Source organism: Mixophyes fleayi, chromosome 5, assembly GCF_038048845.1.
Source record: "Mixophyes fleayi isolate aMixFle1 chromosome 5, aMixFle1.hap1, whole genome shotgun sequence".
Classification (NCBI taxonomy): Eukaryota; Metazoa; Chordata; class Amphibia; order Anura; family Limnodynastidae; genus Mixophyes; species Mixophyes fleayi.
Window position 1 is genome coordinate 108,840,268 of NC_134406.1, and position 22,758 is coordinate 108,863,025.

General features: G+C 39.3%; 1 protein-coding gene across 1 annotated transcript in view; it reads left to right on the forward strand.

Moving 5' to 3' along the window:
* Positions 1–22,758, forward strand: part of ADCY1 (adenylate cyclase 1) — a 255,805-nt gene that overhangs the window by 175,382 nt on the left and 57,665 nt on the right. The window contains exon 6 of the mRNA XM_075212665.1: positions 22,255–22,413. Coding sequence (XP_075068766.1) covers positions 22,255–22,413 — 159 coding nt within the window. The remainder of the gene's footprint in view (positions 1–22,254; positions 22,414–22,758) is intronic.

Consider the following 22,758-nt stretch of genomic DNA (forward strand, 5'->3'; position numbering starts at 1 on the left):
ACTGAATATGAGCAGATAATATTGCTCGAAATACTTCAGAATTCATCCTGTTGCTTTTGTCAGCAGTCACATCATCAATAAATACAATGGAACCAGTTCCATTGGCAGCCATACATGCCCACGCAATGACACTACCACCACGATGCTTCACTGATGAGGTGGTATGTTTTGGATCATGAGCAGTTCCTTTCCTTCTCCATACTCTTCTCTTCCCATCACTCTGGTACAAGTTGATCTTTGTCTCATCTGTCCATAGGATGTTGTTCCAGAACTGTAATGGCTTTTTTAGATGTTGTTTGCTAAACTCTAATCTGGTCTTACTGTTTGTGTGGCTCACAAATGGTTTATATCTTGGGGTGAACCCTCTATATTCACTCTTGTGAAGTCTTCTCTTGATTGTTGACTTTGACACATATACACCTACCTCCTGGAGAGTATTCTTGATTTGGCCAACTGTTGTGAAGGGTTTTTTCTTCACCAGGGAAAAAAATCTTCTGTCATCCACCACAGTTGTTTTCCGTGGTCTTCCGGGTCTTTCGGTGTTGCTGAGCTCTCTGGTGCGTTCTTTCTTTTTAAGAATGTTCCAAATAGCTGATTTGGCCACACGTAATGTTTTTGCTATCTCTCTGATGGTTTTGTTTTGATTTTTCAGCCTATAATGGCTTGCTTCACTGATAGTGACAGCTCTTTGGATCTCATATTGAGAGTCGACAGCAACAGATTCCAAATGCAAATGTCACACCTAGAATCAACTCCAGACCTTTTACTTGCTTAATTGATGATGAAATAACGAGGGAATAGCCCACACATGTCCATGAAATAGGTTTTGAGTCGATTATCCCATTACTTTTGGTACCTTAAAAAGGGGGAGGCACATATAGAAACCGTTGTAATTCCTACACCGTTCACCTGATTTGGATGTAAATACCCTCAAATTAAAGCTGAAAGTCTGCAGTTAAAGCACATATTGTTAGTTTCATTTCAAATCCATTGTGGTGGTGTATAGAGCCCAAAATATGAGAATTCTGTCAATGTCCCAATATTTATGGACTTGACTGTTGGTGATTTCATGATGTCTCAAAACAAAATTGGGTAGCTATCATTTTGCTAACCATTTACATATTGAACAGGATAAGACAAAAGTGGCTTATCTGAACACCTAAATAGCGGTCATATTAACGTGGCCACTTTCATTGCAGCCCTAGTTGAGAAGTTCACCCAGTAAAGGAAAGGAGAGGTCTTAGGTTCAATTACTGTAACACTACCATATTTGGTATAATGGATTGATAAGGCCCCTAATTGCAGGCAAATTTCTAAAGCTCTTTCTTAACTGCTTGAAAACCACCTCTAATATGATTTATGGAGAACGTTGGGTCCCCTAGTTAAAGAATTCACATACTTTCGTCTGTCCAGGATCACTACACTAGAATAGATATTATGTCCCTAAGCCATGCCCTGGTGCCAAACAGTCTCAAATACACCAATCTAACCAATAACATGGTCAGATAGTTCTCCAATATTAGTTGACATCAGAAGTTTCTTAACCTTTGCCCCATTTCTTTCTGATACCTAAACAAATCTATATTAGAGGACGCAAACACCAAGCTACACCAATCCCCAGACATTGGCTCCACTACTTTCTGGGATGCACATAAAGCTATCTTGAGGGGCCTCCCATACCAAGCGGAGGTGATATTAGAAAATTCGGAACTTGACCAACCAACTCAAAAGACTTGAGACCCTCCATTAAACACTAAACAAACAGACCCTAAGTGAACTCATTACATTGAAAGGCAAACTTAATAATTTGATCCTCCTGTACAGAATGTACTCTCAGATGGCTCAACCAGAAATATTATGAAAAGGGGAACAAAGCAGATAAACTGCTGATAATTGTCAAGCATAGAGCTAGGATTGCTGAAAGGAAAATCATTCAGTTAAAAAAGGGAAAGCAAACATTGCTTCACAACCATGTGTTAGGTGCAATGTAACTATGCTTTCTAGGTATTGGTAAACCATGGAAAACAGTTAGGAATAATGCAACTATACTTATTAGGGATAGGTACAGTATGGAGACAGAGAGATCAGAGACAAATGAAGAGGGAGAGTCAAGGTGGAGTGTAGGGTATAATGGATAGAGCTAAAGCAAGAATGGGTAAATGCAGTTTGCATCAAGTAAGTTGGAATATGTATATAAAATAAGTAGCTATAAAAAGAAGAGACATGCAAATGGGATTTAAAATATGATATATTATGAGGGATGTAGAAATAGTGAGAGGAGTTGAAATAAAAAGCTTAATGGACATATGTGGTTTAGATGTTGATATAGGATGGATATAGGTATGTAATGGTTTAGATGAAATAACTACTTTGGATACATAGGATTCTGGCTACAGAATATAGGGTGGCTTACATGTGGCTTACATGTATGAGTATGGAACAACTATGTTATGAATAGTGAGCACATTTATATTAGCAGGTGGTAGATGTGTAGTGAATAAGAAGAAATGTGAGGCATTTATCAGTGGGTTTCTTTTTCAACAGCTAAGTATTTCTTTCTTTCTAGTCTGAGTAGGTGGACATCATGTTGTTAGTGCATACAGTACACCCCACTAGGCCTAAGTGTATTAGTACATCCGAACCTCCACAGATTACCCTGAGCATCTAGGAATGAGATTTTGATTGAGGTAATCTTCCTGCCAATTAAGGACAAAAAACAGGCAGGGTCCAGGACCGGGTGGGGTACAATAGTGCAAAGTAGTTACTTTCGACAACACTTACCCGACATGGTAATCGCAATTGTTGTCATTGGCGACATACTGAAAATACAGACTTCTTAAAAACTGTTACATTCGTGCTGTTAAGGGGGCAATGGAAGGACCTGCCAGCTCTAGAACTGTTGTAAATACTAAAAACAGCTGTAGATGTTTTTAATATGGGTTGTACATTCTACATCCTGCGGGTCCTTCCATTGCCCCCTTAACAGCACGAATGTAACTGTCACCCTTGAAAGAGACGTACATCTCTGTGGTGGTATGTTCATCTGTCGCAATTGTTGCTTGTAATTTTTGAAGGAGTCTGTATTTTCAGTATGTCGCCAATGACAGTAGTCGCGATTAGCATGTCGGGGAGTTGTCGGAAATAACTAGTTCATTGCAGTGACTACCACCGCCATGAACTAGATGACTTCTCAGCTGTCTATTAGGCATCTTCTTCTTCTACACTTACATAGTCAATTTTAACAATATCTTAAAAGTCAAGCTCTTCTCAAGCCAGGCGCATAAAGCTATAATCACTCTGATACATGAGACGAAAAAACTCCTGTGCGAGTTATCACCCTATAACTCTATTAAATAAACATGTAAAGCTCTTTGCAAAGATTCTGATCTCTAGACTTGAGCTACTTCTTCCACCAGAAAATCAATAGATGTAATTCATAAGATTAGGAAGGACAATATGCCTTCTCTCCTGCTTACGTTAGACACCAAGAAGCCATTTGTCAGGATCCTATGGTCCTTTATGTTTGCCATTCTGTGAGTTCCTAGCAGAGCCTTACATACTAACCCCTCAGCCAAAAGAGTAATAAGTGGCACTTCATCAAAGCTCATTCACATTACAGTCATTGATGCCCATTTTTCCTTCTCTTTTGCAATAACAATTAAGCCCCTAGCAGCATGCATCAGGGTAAACAAGGATATCAAAGGAGGGGAAGTTGAGAATAGGTCTTACAATTTTTTACATTTTGCAGTCAATATTCTCCTTGCTCTAACTTGACCCCATACTTCTCTCCCAAACCTGTATAAAACATTAAACTTGTATGTCATACTCTCAGGTTAAGGCTAACTACACTACAAGTCAGAGGCCTTACCTCTACAACTTTCAACCAAAGATCCAAAAAAGCATATACCTTGGTATCTTCTTTCACTAGTAATTACAATGCTCTATATATGGAGAACTTCCAATCCCTTTTTACCGGCATCAAGTCTGACATGCACACATAGAGACAGTATATTATTTCCTAGTTGGGTGGATAGCTATTAAAAGGAAAGTAATCCCTAGGATACTCTACTTACCATTCTAGTGCCATTCTGCATTGAGGGGGATTACACAAATCATATGATAGAGAAAACCCCCAGGGTTAAATTATCCATATTGACCAGAGCCAGCTTGGGAGTGGCAATTGTTTACCCAATATCAGGAGCTGCTAGCCTGATTCTCGCTTCCTGAGATTCTGCACTGGGTTCAGATTGAATCAACCAGTGCAAGAGTGACATTTCTTGCATACATATTCCCAGTTTCAATTTTGTACCTGGAGATGGAAATGTACTAGACTCAGGATGACTTATAACTTAGTGGACCGGGCTTTTTGCAATACCCTTTCCCCTTTAACCCAAATATTTAATATCTTGCAACCCAAGTTTTACAAATATCTCCAAGTCTACTCCTTTTTAAGCACAATTCCTAGAGATATGAGAGAAGTGGGACTTGCCCATCAGATGAAGAGACTTGTTCATTGGACAAAGAGTATCCATGGCCTCCATCTTGAGTTTCATCAAAGAAAACCCAGAAAAATATTCATAATATGGTACCTGGTGCCTCTGGAGATGCAGAAAATATTCTCTACTGCCTATTCTTTATTCTTGAGTGAGCAAAGGTTGAAGAAAACTTTAACCTTTACTGGTTGCTATGTCAAAGATCTATCTATTCTGGTGTTTATTAGGCAATCTGCTAGATAGGGACATTCAACTATATACTATTATTCCTCTTACGCCTGCCCATCTCCACACTTGACAAACATTTTGACAGGTTGGCATTCCATATCCAGAATACAGCAAAGTTTGCAATTGCTAAATAACGGAAATGCACAGAACCTTGCCGGCTTTGATAAAATAAAATTAGGTTTATAGCAACCATAGCTAACATAACACATGTTCTCCAAGATAGGGAAGACAAGTTTGACTAGATATAGAACCCAAAGTTTGACAACGATTACTGTAAAATGTCCCCTTCCCCCAACCTGTATCTTTTACCAACCCCCATTTAAACCTAATTTGATAATTGAATAATTACTGTAAAATGTCCCTTTCCCCCAACCTGTACCTTTTTCACCAACCCCCATTTAAACCTAATTTGATAATTGAATAATTATTCTAAAATGTCCCTTTCCCCCAACCTGTACCTCTTTCACCAACCCCCATTTAAACCTAATTTGATAATTGAACACTTGTATAGTCACATTTTATTTTACCTAAGCTGAATGCTATATGTTCTCATCGGTCCCTCTCTTAGAATAAAAGAGGGCACACTCCTACCAAGAGTCCTGTCTCCTGCCCTAGCCCATTTAATTTGTTTAAAAAAAGTGTCAAGATACAACTATTAGATAACGGCACCATGCTTTTAATAGAAAATCTTGAACAACTTCAATGACTCGACTCAGGTATTTTTCTTTTTTAAAAAGTGCATTATTTTGAAATTCTGTGAACACATCATGATAAGGATTGGTCCAAAGTCCGCCAAGATACTATTGACCATAATCTGCATGGATGCACTGACTCAGCAGCAGAGTGTCCTTGGAATATACAGTATTTGAAAATGTTGGAATTTAACCATATGAAATACAGCTCTGCTTATGCAAAATTGGCATGCCATCAAAATAATCAGTTACTAAGCACATTTTTTGAACTGCCAAAAATGCTGGCCCACGCTAATTCCCTTATTATACAAAATGCCAAATTTCTGCCAGACATATTGGAAACACCCCCATAAAATCTTTCCTTGCCCACAGCAACAAAAAATATGTTACATCATAAATTCATAGCCATATTCGGCTGCTTAACCATAGATAATACAAGACATTATATCATATGTGATAGCTTGAATTCTGGATATATAGATGGATGGATGTAATGCTAGTGGGGAGGTCTGCCTCAATTACTCCCAACTATATGTTTAATACAGGGGCTGCAAAGGACATTTACCTACATCCTATTTGTGAGCATAAAATAGGGTATTAAAGGGCATTAAAGTGTTCATCTTCAGTCCACACCCAGCGGACAAATAAAAGGTTTCAGTTCGATGGTGAAGGGGATCATGTAGTTAGTAGATACAATAAAGGCTACAGACAGGTAAGGCTTCCCACTGCACTATATTTTAGTTACTCATATGCACATATTTGTCCATCAAGTGCATTTTAAGATGCACACATCTCAGTCAATTTGTTTGATTTATAGAAAGGTTAATATTCGGTGTGAACTGCGCTATAGTAACTATTTGTATAACCTGCATTATTCTTTGTATTTATGGTACATTTCATAATTTCTACAATTATAACATATGATTTGTATACAGTGGTCCAAGTGGAAATGTAGAACTGGCGGTTTGTAATTGAATGGATTATATAGTTTTACATTCAAAGCAGCGTGAGAACTGACAGTAACTACTTATATTTATATTTATGTATATGTTTGATCCATTGGTATGGTATCATTATGGGCTCACTGCAGATCTCCATTTTTAAATTGCGAACTTACATATAATGCAGCTCTGCTCCAAAACCGTAGCAGAGCAGACCTCTGTACCCACTGAGGTGATGGAGGATTTTGGTGTGCAGAAGAAAAGAGGCAGCTGCACACATGCAGGGGGTAGAACTACAGACATTTGTATGGACTTTATTTCTGCCCCCAACTATTTCTCTAGGTACCCTGCTCAGCAGACGATGATAGAAAACAACCAAGTGGAGTTAATTATAGAGGAAAGAATGTAAAATCCTGATTCATTAAGAAACGTAAAACGAACGTAATGTGCTTTTTTTTTTTTTGTTTAAAAAAAAAAGCGCATTTACACCAGTTATTCGCACGTCTAAATTCAACAATAAGCGGATCTGAAGATACGTCTGTGATCACTACGGTTATTGGTCCCCTCTGCTCTAACAGACAAGACACTGCAGGATACATCTAATACATATGTGGATGGAATATGAAGTCACATAAGAGTGCACAGAGACAAAAAAATTACATTACCGTCATCTGATAATAATATAGGGCCTGATTTATTAAGGATCTTAACTTGAGAAACTTCTTATTTCAGTCTCCTGGACAAAACCTTGTTACAATGCAAGAGGTGCAAATTAGCATTCTGTTTTGCACATAAGTTAAATACTGACTGTTTTTTTCATGTAGCACACAAATACTTGATAGCATATTTGTACACTGAAATTTAAAGTTGATATTTGTGTGCTACATGAAAAAACAGTCAGTGTTTAACTTATGTGCAAAACAGAATACTAATTTGCACCCCTTGCATTGTAACATGATTTTGTCCTGGAGACTGAAATAAGAAGTTTCTCAAGTTAAGATCCTTAATGAATCAGGCCCATAGTCATTAATGACAAAACATAAAAAAATTAAAAAAGTTTTTTTTCTTGTTAAGAGATGTGTCCCCATATTATACATTTATTACATTTATTAGGATGTATGGAATGTCTACATAAAATATTTTTTTTACAGTTGCTCCAGATTGCAATCATGTTCTAGCATGTATACACAGCCATCAGCACTAGTAATCAACACTTACAGCAGACCTGTAGCTGGTGTAAGTGATATGACTGAAAGTCATGTACTTTAGAGATACCCAAAGCTTGAATGAGACGTTGCTGCGTACGCTTGAGCTTTGCACACCTTTACTGTACATTGACTCCAATTCCTTCCCCATTCTGAACATATCGCCATTTACATTCCTTAATGAATTAGGCCCTAAATGTGCCAATCATTCTTCCATATTTGCCTTATTACACAGACCATTATATTTTTGTCTTTATGAAAATGAATTACACTGATCTGAAACATCGGCTTCCATACAAATAAAAATAATAAGATTGTTCTTACAAACTTTTATGTTGTGGTAGATCTTTCTTTAAAGTAACGTTTTCACTGGCAATGTTATTTTTGTATCCATTTATTTTGTGGTGATACGTCTTTGGATAAATTCGTATTAAAAAGCTAAAGATTATTGAGGTGAACACTTAAATGTGTGACTGACGATCCATAGCTTTCATGGATTTTATTTACATGGCTATCTCTTAAAAATGGCATGATCACCTAGATTTTTCTGGTGATTGCAATTAAAGTGAGAATTGCCAATATCATGAATATATTTTTGTGCAATTTAAAAAAAAATGCTTCAGTTCACAATTGAAAATGTTTATATATGTCTTGATTTTTATGTGTTTTAAAAGTGATAATGTTTGCACTGACTCCAGGACCTTAATGTGCATCCTTGATATAATTTTGGTTTTGTTAAAGCTTTATTGCAGCGGTGTGCAACAGGTGCCTGTGCAAATGAGGCAGAACGGAGACAGATGACTTCCGCGTCGCATGACCTCCTCCTCACAGTGCAGGGATGTCACACGGCATACCCAAAGAAGGAGGAGTGAATGCACTGCTCTCCCTCCTTCTATTATGGGACCCCTTTGAAGGCCAGAGAGACAGCTATTTCAAGTCACCAATCACTGCTTTTATATCCTATACTTACTGAAGAGTCTTGTAACACCCATGTATCAGGCCTCTTAAAAACAATCCTCACAATCAAGAAAGAATAAGAACTGAGGGCTCAAAAATTTAATTGAAGGCAGGAGTATGCCTATCTGATGTCACAGGGGAGGGTTAGGTTTAATCTATAAGATTGTTGTGTGGGGAGAAAACAAATGTCTTGATTTCAGGAAGTTGTCCGCCCACCCTCCCTGGTTGGCTGAACTCAGGTGCCTGTTATGAATTGTCAGGCCATTCTATAGTAACGGTGACCAGTTCCTGATATATTTGGCATTGCTGGTGGAGATCCTGGATGACGAGTTGCCAGAAAATGCAATGCAGTCAACAGCCAGTGGTTGGGGCGCACATTGTGGTAGTGGGCACGCTGAACCCACCTCTCTTCGACTCGGCTATAGTCTCAGTCCAAGTACAGCCCCTGTGGGTCGGTTTGTGGTCTTCGTTCCTTTTAGCCCAGAAGGGATGTGGGTTCTGAAGTGCCCGGGACAGAAGGTCCCGGTAAGGTAGACATGTGCGCCGGGGTGTGTTTTGGTTGTCCCCCGTTTGCGGATGTCTCATGGTTAATGCTGGGACATCCTGGTTGCCTGGCAGCTTTTTTTCTGGCTGCTTTTTTTCTCCACCATATTTGCAAATAAGCTCCTTTTAATTTTGCCATATTTATGTCTCGTGTCAATCATTCAAAGTAGTTAAATAATTATTAAGAGGTTCAGTGAAGTAAGAGATATCAGACATTAAGTATTTTATATTCAAGGGGAAAATACTAGTGTTTATATATATGATTGAAATTTTACACATTTTACCGTTTTGAACATTTTGTTTAAATTGTGTACATTTTGAATTATTAAGTCACTTTTGTCTAAATATTTTGTCATTTTCCTATCAAGTATAGTGATTTTAAGAAAATGTGTTTTTCATGTTTAATAAAACTTGCTTGGGATTTTAATTCTAAATTATTGTTGGGCAACTGCTAATTAATGGGGCATTACATGGGGCCACTGTAGAATCAGATTATATTTCTGTCTTTAACACATCTTCAGACAATTTTCTTGAAAGCTAGAAGGATAACTCAACACTGACTGTTTTTTCATGTAGCACACAAATATCAACTTTACATTTCAGTGTACAAATATGCTATCAAGTATTTGTGTGCTACATGAAAAAACAGTCAGTATTTAACTTATGTGCAAAACAGAATACTAATTTGCACCTCTTGCATTGTAACATGGTTTTGTCCAGGAGACTGAAATAAGAAGTTTTGCACATAAGTTAAATACTGACTGTTTTTTCATGTAGCATACATGAAAAGAAGAAAATACTTACCTTGCGGTCAGCTGGCGATCCGGCTCCCTCCCTGGTCTCCTCCTCCATGCGGCATTCGCAGTGCATGTCGGGCGTGACGTCATTACGCCCGCTCAACATCCATTGCGGAGTGCAGCATGGAGGATTCCCCTGCTGCCTGCTGATTAAAGTTGTTTTCGCGCTGCAGTGACTTGGAAGAAGAGTGAAGAGGATCGCATCGGAGAATAAGGTAAGTTAAGGGTTTTTTTTTTTATTATGTCAAGGGATGCTGACGACTGATTATATATATAATATATATATATATATATATATATATATATATATATATATCACTTTTTTTTTTACGTGTATATATATATAGGGGCCCATAATGTTGTTAAGAGGGCCCTGGATGGCGCTTGTCATTCACAAATCAGAGTGGTGGGAGGTCTCCACAAACTAGTGAATGGCTGTAATTTGACTATTTAGTATGCAGGAAGCTGTCTCTCTTCTTTTCTACCTCACTGGAAGACAACAAGGAACTGCAGTAGCGGTAGAGAACAGTGGTGGGCTACATTATAAAACCCACCAATATCTGCGGTATGGATTTTATCATTAAATGATATTGAGGTTGGGTAATATAAAGCAAGCAGAGATCTGGGCTCTGTATATAAAAGCCCTCAGAAATCTGAGATCTATATAGCAAAGCCACCATAGGTCTAGGATTTGTATAATAAAGCCTTCAGATATTTGGCATGGAACGCATTGTAAAGCCACCAAGATTTGGTACGGTCTGCATTATAAAGTTGCTAGAGATTTGGCGGTCTGAATTTTAAAGTGGTATTGACACAGTAATTTGTCATATGGGTGCACACAGTAATACTCTATGAAGTATGAACCTCTGATGCTGTGCCATGCTGATTCTTGCAGCTGCACAATCATTTGAAATACTGTAGGAAGGAGCTGTTGTGGGATGATATGAGGTCAACCAAATTCAACACAGTAGTGCTTTTGATCCTTATAATTTTTTTGACATTTTGATACCAGCTGAGGCTCTAAATGCATCTGGTGCGTTAAAGAAGCCTATAGTGTAATCAGGATGAAAATCCTCCAAAGATGTATTATATTCACTGCTCCATCCACCAGTTCAAGTGGCAATAGAACAACCTGGTTAGGAGGCAGCTACCTGCTGACAGAAAAATGAGGAGGAGTCCAGCAAGAGGTATAAAAGACAGACAGCAGTGATGATTAGTAGTTTATGTATGAGAAATTGTATTTAATTTTTTATATACAACATATATAATATATATGTGTATATATATATATATATATATATATATATATATATATATATATATATAGTGTCGGACTGGGACATAAAGGGCCCACCGGGGGAATACAGTGGTAGGGGCCCACTACATTGGGGTGTGGCCAACTGCAAGAGGGGTAGTGGTCAACACTACTGCCCCCTCCTTCATCAACATTGCTGCCCCCCTCTGTTTTTTACTTATCTTTCTATGACCTTCTTTCCTTCTTTTCCTCTGTCTTCTTCTCTTCCTCTTCTGTCAGTGTGCTGACTCCTCTCTGCGCCACTCTTCACTGAATGTCGGGTCGAGTCATGCCCGACATTCAGTGTGAACGAAGCAGAAGGAGGGGAGCACCCCTCAGGATTGGTGCCCCCCACCACCTCGCTTACCCCGCTCCGCTATCATCATCAGCTATTTATATAGCGCCACTACTTCTACAGTGCTGTACAGAGAACTCACTCACATCAGTCCCTGGGAAACCCACGCAAACAGGGGGAGAATATACAAACTCCACACAGAAAAGGCCATTGTCGGAAATCGAACTCATGACCCCAGTGATGTGAGGCAGAAGTGCTAACCACTAAGCCACCGTGCTGCACATATAAGCATTTGGAAACCCCTCCCCCTCCCTTCCCCTTTTAAAAAACATGCACTTGCCCCTGACATGGAAGGCATAAGGCAGAGGGAAAGAAACAAAGGGAAACATTACAGAAAGTTGAGGGACACGTGAGATATGAGGGAAAATGTAAGTATACAAAGGAGTCAGAAGAGATGCAGGAACATGGGAGACGTAAAGGAAAGGTGAAGTAGCATAGGTGACATGGGGAAAATAGGTGACATGGGGAAAATAGGTGACATGGGGAAAATGTGGAGCCACACAGGGGAAAAGTAGTTGGACACAGGGCAACCATGTAATTTTTTGGGTTATACTTGAAGAGCATCTAATATTGATTGCATACCACCAAAATCCCCCAGGTCTCCGGTTATTTGCTTAAAATTCCCATACCTACACCCCCCAACCCCTGCCCACACACACACACACACACACACTTCTAAATTCCCACTTTGAAAGAAAATCTCACTGACTTTACAAAGAGTGAAGTTATGGCATAGATGGTTGACAAATCACTATACTCATCCAATGGTATTATTTATGTATTTATGTATTTATGACTGGAGTCATAAATACATAAATAAACAGAAGAGCTACAGCCATGGCTCCTTACCACAAATAAACAAAGTCACAACTATAGTTCATTAACATGTCTCAAAGATTCACCTACAGCAGGGGTGGTCAACCAGTGGGAGCCTAAGAGCCATTACATAAACACAGTATAAACATGTGCATACATAACGCACACACATACATTGAAAATATAACAGAATTTACAATATCTCCTAAGGGAAAAATAAGACATTGACAAAATGTTTAGAATAATTATAATCAACTCAGCTCTTACTTTGCTGTTGTGTCTAGCGGAGAAGTATTCAAAGAGTACTTACAGCCTCTCCACAGTAGCTCACGCTGCTTCTGTATTCATAATCGCTCTGGAGGGAACTGTTTAAGTTGGGATAAAAAAAAGACATAAATAGCCAACATTCCCACCAGACCTCACCACATGCCCCTTATATACCACCAGACCTCACTAGATGCCCATCAGACCACCATACATATGCCATAAAAACCCCCACATGCCCATCAGCCTCCCCAAATTTTATTAAATCTATCATTACTACCCCTTACTTACCTTACAGACAGCAGACACAGACTGTATCCCAGGAAAAAAGGAAGGAGGGAGAACACTCTCTATTGTCTCCCCCTCCTTCCCTGATTGGAACAATTACAACCGGTACCCTCCCTACGTTGTGCAGAGGAGGTCACATGACCTGGGAGTTGCGCTGGCTGTGAACTGAACTGCCTCTGCTGGTACCTGGAGCAACGGAGCGCTGGCAGGGGAATGATCTGCCCCTGCCAGCATCGGAGCGGCATGTGACAGCTAAAAGAGCCCTGTGTGACCCGCAGTTTGGCCACCCCTGACCTACAGTATAGTGTAGAATGTACTTAATTAGTGTTTGTTGAGCTCCATTGTATTTTACCAAGAAAAAAAGCTTCTAAACTAGGTTGGCAGCATAAAAAATTATGCAAACAAAAATAAAAAAAAAAGTGCTACAAAAGCTTGTCAGAGTGTGTGTGTAAAGGTCTACTCGCATTATTTTCTGGTACTCTGGGTCAAAGTTAATAGGATTTAAGAATGCACATTGAAACTAACTCTGTGTGTACTGTCAGGCCTTAAAATACATATTTATGCACACAGTCACATGGCAAACTATAATTGATATATTAAGTTTTGTATAAATAAAAATACTTTAGTTGGATCTCTTGTCTGGAAAACAATTTAATGAAATCATTTGGAAGAACAGACTCAACAAATGCTAGTCTTGTGTGAACTTACTGGCAGAATTAGCACAAATTAATATTGCACTCAATAGCTTACTATTTAACTCATGTCTCCCAGTATTAGACAAATTGCATGCTTGTTGGGGTATGCCATGATTTATAAATACGTTTTTGGTCTGTTCCACTTATTTGAACTTTTTATGTAGGTCAACAGTGTACATTTTGTCACTCTGAGGATGAAAATAAAATATACAAACATACCTACGAATTTATCCTAAATTAACTATTTATGTTTAATAGTTTTCTGCAAGATGCATATTTTTTAACATGTTCTTTTACCACCATATGTCTAATCATAAACTAATCTACATATAATTCAAATTTAAACAGTCTCCTTATTGATTTTTTACATATGCCAACATCTACACAGCATGTCCCTCTCATTTTAAAAAAAGACAGATTGCACATCTAAAGCGCCTCTAACGACACTCTCACCTCTAATTAATATCTTACCGATATGAGACCGTCCACCATCTGCCATTTGCTATCTCACTTGAATACTGCTAGCAGAGTAACATCACTTCCGCTAGAGAGGGACCGCCCATGCCTTTCACCTAACCGTGCCGAGTGCTAACTGGACCGGACGTGACACATGAATCCTCCGCAAGCTGTAACGTCACACAGTTCCAGACACAAGAGAAGCTATGCTTAAGATCGCAAATAAAAAAAAAAAGAGTGAAATTCAAGGGGCCTAGTCAGTTGCTCTGCCCCACCAATGAAGAGGATGGAGCTATTAGACACCAGGGCCTACCGGTGAATATTTCGGCTCCCCGGCAGGCCAGTCCGACACTGTATATATACATGTAAATATATATATATATATATATATATATATATACACACATGTAAATATATCTATATATATATCTATATATATATATATATATATATATATATATATATATATTAGGGCAGTATAGAAGGACAAAAGGTGCCCCCTAGTGCCATAGCTGTGACATATCTTTTATATATATATATATATATATATATATATATATATATATATATATATATATATAAATAGAAGCATACTTTATATAAGATCATTAACAGCTCATCTGTGAATTCTGGATATCCAATATTTCTCACACAGCTCTCAGCTCAGTATATCCAGACATATTGATGGCTCAAAGGTATAAAGAAAAAGAAGAAACAACAATAGTGCAATATTGTCCTCCAGGAAGCACCCTTGCAAAAAAAAAAAACACACAATAGTGTCTCTGTCTCCCAGAAATGCAGGAGTCTCCTGGAGAGTAGGCAGCTATGCATTAAAGAAAAGCAGCTAATGAATCTCTAGAGCCTGAAGTGTCTTTTACATTTCTGTCTACATTACTGAAGTCATGTTGTCTTACCTGTCAGTCTTTGATTAAATCTTGGTCTCCATGAAAATGGCCACCTCCATAGGCATCAATACATGGACATAGAACACAATTTTCTGAACTGTGTCATCATGCCACAGATGGTGAAACCAACCACGTCTTGTAATGGCTCAGCATCAGGGAGAATACCAGACTCTTCAGTTAGTGAGGGAGATCACCCTTATTTCAGGGCGTCTCCCTGACCAATCACCAGTGGCACAGAAATTAATTGTCTACCTACCAACATTCATATAATAAACTGCTTATCTCCTCTTTGAGCCATTTATGTGTCCTATATTTCTTAATGAAATCCGTATTGCTCAATAAGGAAAATATATATGTAACGCCTCCTAGTGGCGTGTTAGTAAAACCCTGCACCTCAGTGAATTTAGGAGGGGTCACCTAGAGGGTAAGCTAATAGTTTATGAAAAGTTACATAAACAGGTTACCATGGTGATAACCCAGCCCAGCCTGGAGACTGAGGGAGAAGAAGGAGGGGCTGTCAGCAAGGGGAAAAAGGGATAGAGAGGAGACAGGGGAGAGGAGAGATGGTAGCTGGGGACCTGGGGTGGAAGCTCCCAGGCTCCCCCAGCATTGCCTGGCTGTCTGAGCGTGGTGACTAAGCCAGGGCAAGGAATGTGTGCCCTGGATGAGGGGGAGAACTCCATGCCACTATAGAGAACCCAAGATAGAGGGGGACACTTTGCATGGAAGAGGCCCTGAAGTGAGGGCTGCTACAAGAGGCATGGTAGCTGTAGTGTCAGATCCTGAGGCTGAGAGTACACAGAGTGACGTGTCAGAGCATAGGAGACATCATCCCTGCAGAGGAGGGATGAGCTGCAGTTGAGAGGTACACAGAGCGTGTCAGAGCTGCATGGAGACGACGCTGCCTGCCTATTAGCATCCATGCATGTGCCCCTGCAGAAAGGGTGATCTGCAGTGAGTATGGAGTGTAAGAGAGACCTATGATTTATGTTATATAACATCTGGATAACATTAAGAACTGTGCAGGAGGAGTGATAAGATATTTGCAACCATGTTCGTATTGCTCATTAAGAACTGTGCTGGAGAGAGTAAGGAGCTGTATATATTTTTCTTTATTGCTGCAACCATTATGATTATCGTGCTGGAGGAAGAGGAGTGTAAATAAAGAGTTGAGTTTATCATAGAGATGGTCTGGCGCCCAAATTATTGTGACTTTTATTACACTGCATCACAAAGTGACATTACCTGTGTCCCACTAACTACAGAGAAACACCTGCATGTGCAGGGACCCCCTGATCATCTACACCCATGCCCATCAGCTAGCCAGGGTTTGAGAAGGAGGTGCACTGTGTACCCTTTGCACCCCACAATACACACAGTGACAGGGGGTTACATATAATTGCCACATAATATGGTACATTTTTTAAAATATTTATTATCAAACATAAAATAATAATGCAGAGTCATCAAACAGAAGGAGAAAGCACTTAGCTGGTATACAGTCTTTTGAGTCTCTTGTGAAGCAGTGGCAGAACGCTTCTATTACAGTTCAGTTCTCATCTTCAGGATACATAAATAAACATAACATAAATAAAATGGAGGATAGAGTACCTGAGGTGATTTAAACAAATTTCACCCTTTAAATAGAATGGACTTTTTCAAGGGGTATATTTTTCTAAAGAACCCATATTATCCTGAGTAAACAAACAGGAGGTAATAAGGACGACAGCCACCTGGATATAGGGAGGTGCCTCAAAGGACTATGCTTACATATTAATAAGGAAAGTAATTTACAAGACTCTTAAGAGGAAGCGTTACCTTAGAACTATTTATTGCCTTTGTAGAAGTCAGAAGAATTAAGCACGTTAGTAATTGATTCCTTGTGTATATATGTATTTACAAATGTTCCAGATGTGTATCATTGATGGATATATTTTTAACTTATTTAATACTCTTAAGATATTGGAATAGATAATCCAGTCATTTCAATTAAAAGATAAAGCGTAGACAACATTTAAAGTTTTTGTTGACATACACAGCCAGGATGCAATGTAAGTTTTCCAAAAATAACACAAACAAATGTTCATGTATGTTACACTGAGCAATTAACTTGACAGCATGTCCGGGGGAAAAAGCTAGAGCACATGGACAAAGAGTCAGAAGAGCTGAGCAGGATCAAGGTAAGGGAGGCCCCTGGGCTAAGGGTACTGTGAGCCCCCCCCCCACCCATAAGGACCCCCCCCTGAGTTTTCCTCCTTCAGTTGTTCCACTCCCTGTAGCAATTACATGGTGCACAGTAATCTCCTTAATCTCCTTACTGAGGAGATCTCGTTAGAGTGAGACTATAACTCATAGTCTCACTCTCACGAGATCTCCTCAGTAAGGAGATTACTGTGCGCTGCGTAAATCCTACAGTGACAGCAGGCAGCTAACAGCATAACATTTGCTGCTAGCTGCCTGCCATTCTCCTTGAACAGGTGACAGTTGGAGCTGGGGGCAGGAACGCCCCCGACCCGGTAAATGCCAGCGGGCCCCCCAGCTGCCCGAGGCCCCTGGGCTGTAGCCCCTTTAGCCCTATTGTTAATCCGGCTCTGCATGCAGGGGGGGTTTCAGGGTCTCCAGAAACCCCTCCCCTTCACTAACGAAGTGCCCCACATAGCGGCCACAGTGCTGTCAAAGAAGCGTCCGAGGTGGTGCTGTATTGTATACTGCACCGCGGCGGACGCTTCTTTGACAGCGCCGCGACTGCTGTATAGTACAGTGCTGCCGAAATGGAGCTGCTGCGCATGCACAGCACCTCTCTCGCTTTTTTCCTTTTTTTTTTTTTTGGGTGGAGGGGAAACCCCCTCCCTAAAAATCCTGCATGCGCGCCTGAAGAGGTAAAGACTCTAGATACAGGGAAAGAGCTAACGGAAGTAGCTCTGCAGGAGAAGAGGAAGTGAAGGTGGAAGTGGAGGAGATCAAGAATCATTAGGAGGTTGACTATTTTTGAGGTGGAGGAGCAACCAGCTGTGAAACCTCAACAACTTAAATATTATGTATTATGTATTACCCATGAAACCAGGTAATACAGTTGTAGCTGTAAGGTTTTCCCAGGTCACAGAGGAAAGTAACAATTGAAAGATACAACTGTATCTTTACTGCAAAGAAGATACCATGTAATACAGTAACAATAAATAACCAAAAAAATACTTTAAACAATGACCAGACAAGTCACCTAGGTTTTAAACCCTTATACCACAGTATGAAGGAGCTGCAGATTTGGAAATAATCTCTGCCTTGAAGTCACAACTGCTCGGCCCATGTTGATACCTACTACCAATTTGGTAGGACTCCTGCTCAAAGTCCACTTGCTCCAGTAAGCCCATTCAGAGTTACAGTAATTACAGTCTGTTAGAGACTAGCACTTAGATTCCAACATCCCATTGTAGAATAACAGGTCCTGGGAAGGAAATTCCTGTTTTAAACCTTTTACTCCTCCCCTCGTTCCCAAGGTCGACTATTGGTGGTCTCTTTGTCTATGGTGTCCTCTGTATTAACCACTGTTGAAATAGGGACTGTTCCCTCACAATATTACACACTCTTGCCTGGGACATTGGGATCCCACTTAACAGGGGAGTGAGACTAGACTAATGAAGGTGAACTCCCAGTTTTAACCCCTTACATGCTTTTTCTGCCAAAGTATGCTTCCAGTCGATCGGTATTTCCTGTTCTGTTAGGGGGAGAGGGACCACATGGTGTTGCAGCCCCTTACCTGAGTTATGGATCTGGACCCCACTTGGACATTACACATAACTCACCTGGTCACATTTATGAAACAACAAATACAGTGCAAACAGTCACAACATATATTATAAATATATATATATATCATCCAGTACAATCACATTATCAACCCACCAAATTAGGAATGATCTACAGTGCACTTGTGCAAATGGTATATAGTCCCTGCACCACAGGTTGGGAAAGAGGGTGCCAGTAGATATTGCTCTTCATTGACAGGAGCTGGGCACTCTGTTCTCATGACATAATATATCACATAAATCTTACATATTGCATACTTTGCATCCATTTCATAACAAAATGTTGCACAATCTTTAGGAGAGTATATGTGCAACGTCAGATATTATCAGACATTGGCGATTCCATAGTTCTATAACCTGTGTGATAGGTAGAGAGAGACTGCGGGCTGAAATTGTGTGTGACCTTATGCCCCAAAGTCATGGCAGCTGGGAGCGTATTCGTGACGCGGCCCCATAACATTATCCCTCCTCCATCAAACTTCACAGATGGCATAATGCATTCAGGCAGGTAACATTCTCCCAGCATCCGCCAAACCCATCTGACTGCCAACCAGAGAAGCGTGATTCGTCATTACACAGAACACGTTTCCACTGCTCCACAGTCCAGTGTTGGTGTGCTGTACATCAGTCCAGATATAGGTGTGTTGTACATCATTCCATCCGACGCTTGGCATTGGTCTTGGTGATGTGAGGCTTGCATCCAGCTGCTCGGCCATAGCAACACATTCCATTAAGCTCCCGCCTCACAGTTTTTGTGCTTACATTAATTCCAGTGGAAATTCAGAACTCTTCAGCTATGGAATAAACAGAGCATTGGGGACTTTTATGCACCATGCGCTTTAGCAGTCGTTGACCCTGCACTGTGATTTTACGTGGTCTTCTGCTTTGTGACTGAATTGCTGTTCCTAAACGCTTCCACTTTCTAATAATATCACTTACAGTTGACCGTGGAGTATCAGGCATGAAATTTCACAAACCGTCTTATTGCAAAGGTGGCATCCTATCACAGTAACACATTTGAAATCACTGAGTTCTTCAGAACGACCCATTTTGTATCACAATTGTTTGCAAATGGAGACTGCATAGCTAGGTGCTTGATTTTGTACACCTCTGGCAATGGGTCTGATTGAACCACCTCAATTCAATAATTAACAGATGTGGCCAAATACTCGGATCCATGTACTGCATCTCTACACTGTATTTTGAGTTTCATGTGTCTTACAAAATGCTCAATTTAAAAACACATGTAATCCTGCAACTGACTGTCTGTGTTTAAAATACAGAAACTCTAAATCAGGCCCTGTTTGTTTAAAAGTGTTTTTAGGAGCTATCTGAATTATTGTTGAAACCCTTCCCCCATGCCATTTACAGACAAGCTATGCTTTGACTAATAGAATTGATTTACATTTCAAAATCTAGTTGCAAATAGTAGGTAATGCGAGAACATTCAATTAATTAAGTATTGTAAACTAGAAAATATGAAGGAAGGCTCCCAACAGTAGTTCTAATTTCTTCAATTCAATTTTAGGCCACAATTTGCTAGCTCAAAATATAAATGAGAATACACAATTTACATTGGCAGTACAACATGACTAAAGTTATAATTAAAGTATTTGTTGTTGTAAACATACATCACACCCTATACTTTTCCTAAAACTTTTAATACATTTTCTATTGTATGATTTTTAACTCTAATCTCATATTGCCTTCATAATGATTGAGTTATTTTTTATGTGACTTTAAAAAATCCATACTATATAGTTATATGGTCTTTTAGATAAATAACATTATACTGTATATTGTCAGGTTCAGTAGTTATAGAAAATGAGCTATACACATAACATAACAGTAAAATACTATGCAGTAGTACTACCATGTAATTTAGATATTGGCATATGGATGCATCTAGAGTGAACACATGTCATACAATACTGCATACAGGTAGATGACTACTATTCTGGCTCCATCCAGGTCAATATTTTTACATACCAGCTATTGTAGGTATGGGAAATGTGTCATACGCATTATATAACACTACACTCAGGTAAAGAACATACTGTACTACAGTGTGTTGTATATGTGGCATATAGATGCATTCATAGCAAAGATACCATAACTCGACAGTTGGGGAGAGGACATAAGGCTTGTCTGGCTCCATTCATTTTTATGTTATTTAGTGGTGGGACTTCATAAGTGGCATTTGCATTTGTCTCTTATGGATAGTTTTATTTTACTTCCCTGTGCACATCATGGATGAAGATTCCCTGTGGACTACATTGGGAAGAAAATTCCCTTTGGATTTAGCAGTTTACTTTCATGGAAAAATAGGAGTTCGGGTGTATTTGTTTATTTGTTTTAATATATATGTTTTTAAAACATGTATTTTTTTAATAAGTATTTTTGTAAAACTACATGTGCTAGTGAGCCCTGGTTGCCAGTGCATGCTGGTACATGTAATTACACAAGTTCAGCATGTTTAAGGATTCAGGGCCTGCACAAGAACCTTCAAAGAGCTTATGTAAATACACTATTACCCTGGCACACAAAGCCCAAGAGGTGCCAGGATGAGACGCCTTGCTATTCAGCATAGGGTTGGTTTTTCCTTTGGGGGGGGGGGGGAGGGTTCTAATTCAGCTAGGGAATTCCTCCCTGCGCCTACCAGGTTGGGGCTGGTTTCACATTATGACTGGGGAGTCCCATGCTGCAGGTCTCCCTGTTATAGTGTGACCACCTCAGCCTAGCATAGCCTGGTGTTGGTTGACACTTTTGCAGTGAACACCACACTTGTTGTCCCCTTGATTTAGCTGTAAACCTATAAACAACCAAAACTATAGCTGGTTATTCATTTAGGGTGGGAGGATTTATATTTTATTATTTTTAGCAGGGAATTGGATTTTTGAATTAATGACTTTCTCAATGTGTGGTAAGAGTCCCCCAAGTGGCCAGTACTGGTTCTACATGAAAAACAGTAATGCCGATTTAGGATTTAGTGAAGTTATAGTATTGCAATGCAAAATTGTGAATATGAAATTGTGATTCTCTGCGTATCAATTTAATACTTGCTACATCTGTTATAAATATTTGTCCTTGGGTATTTTTGTCACTGAAATTTGCAGTATATTTATGTACTGACCAACTGTACAATAAAATTTCTAATTTTCTGCATATTAGATGTACGGTAATTCTTACAATCTATTCAAACTGTGTAAGCTTTATAATTTGAAATGTATTGAAGAGGAGTATTTAAGATGAAAAAAAAGAGAACTCTAGTAAACATGCATGGTGAGCATTCTAGTGCTCCGAGGTTCTTAGTGTCACTGGCTCAGCTGCAACATATCCCAGCAAATTATTTTAAAATATTGACAAGTGTGCTCCCTACACTTACATAGAGACCCCTAGAACTACACTTCCACTCTGGAACAGGTCACAGACACATTAAACATTAGTTATTTGTATACTTAAAGATGTTCAAACTCTGTAGTCTCCTTTACAACTAAAGTTCAATTTATGTTTATCTTTTAGGTCTGTAGCAGAAGCTACTGAAGTGGATCTCAATATGAGAGTAGGATTGCATACAGGTCGTGTACTTTGTGGTGTTTTGGGGCTTCGCAAATGGCAATATGATGTCTGGTCCAATGATGTTACACTGGCCAATGTAATGGAAGCTGGAGGATTGCCAGGGTATGTTCCTTATGTATGTGCTTATATAGTATTTTCATTTAGGAGTGTCTGAATTATTCTGAGTTTGCCTAAAATGGTTTATAATATCTATCTATCTATCTATCTATCTATCTATCTATCTATCTATCTATCTATCTATCTATTTATCCAATTGTACATTGCATATGTAGGACTTAGAGCTCAAATTGCCTGTCTGTAATTTATTTACGCATGAGAGCATATACAAAGCAAGTTGCAAAACATAAATAACTCACAATTGCCTTTGTGAAAAATGTAAAGTGCTTCCGAAATACATGAAAACACATACAAATAATGATGACAATGTTATATCATCGGTATGGGGTA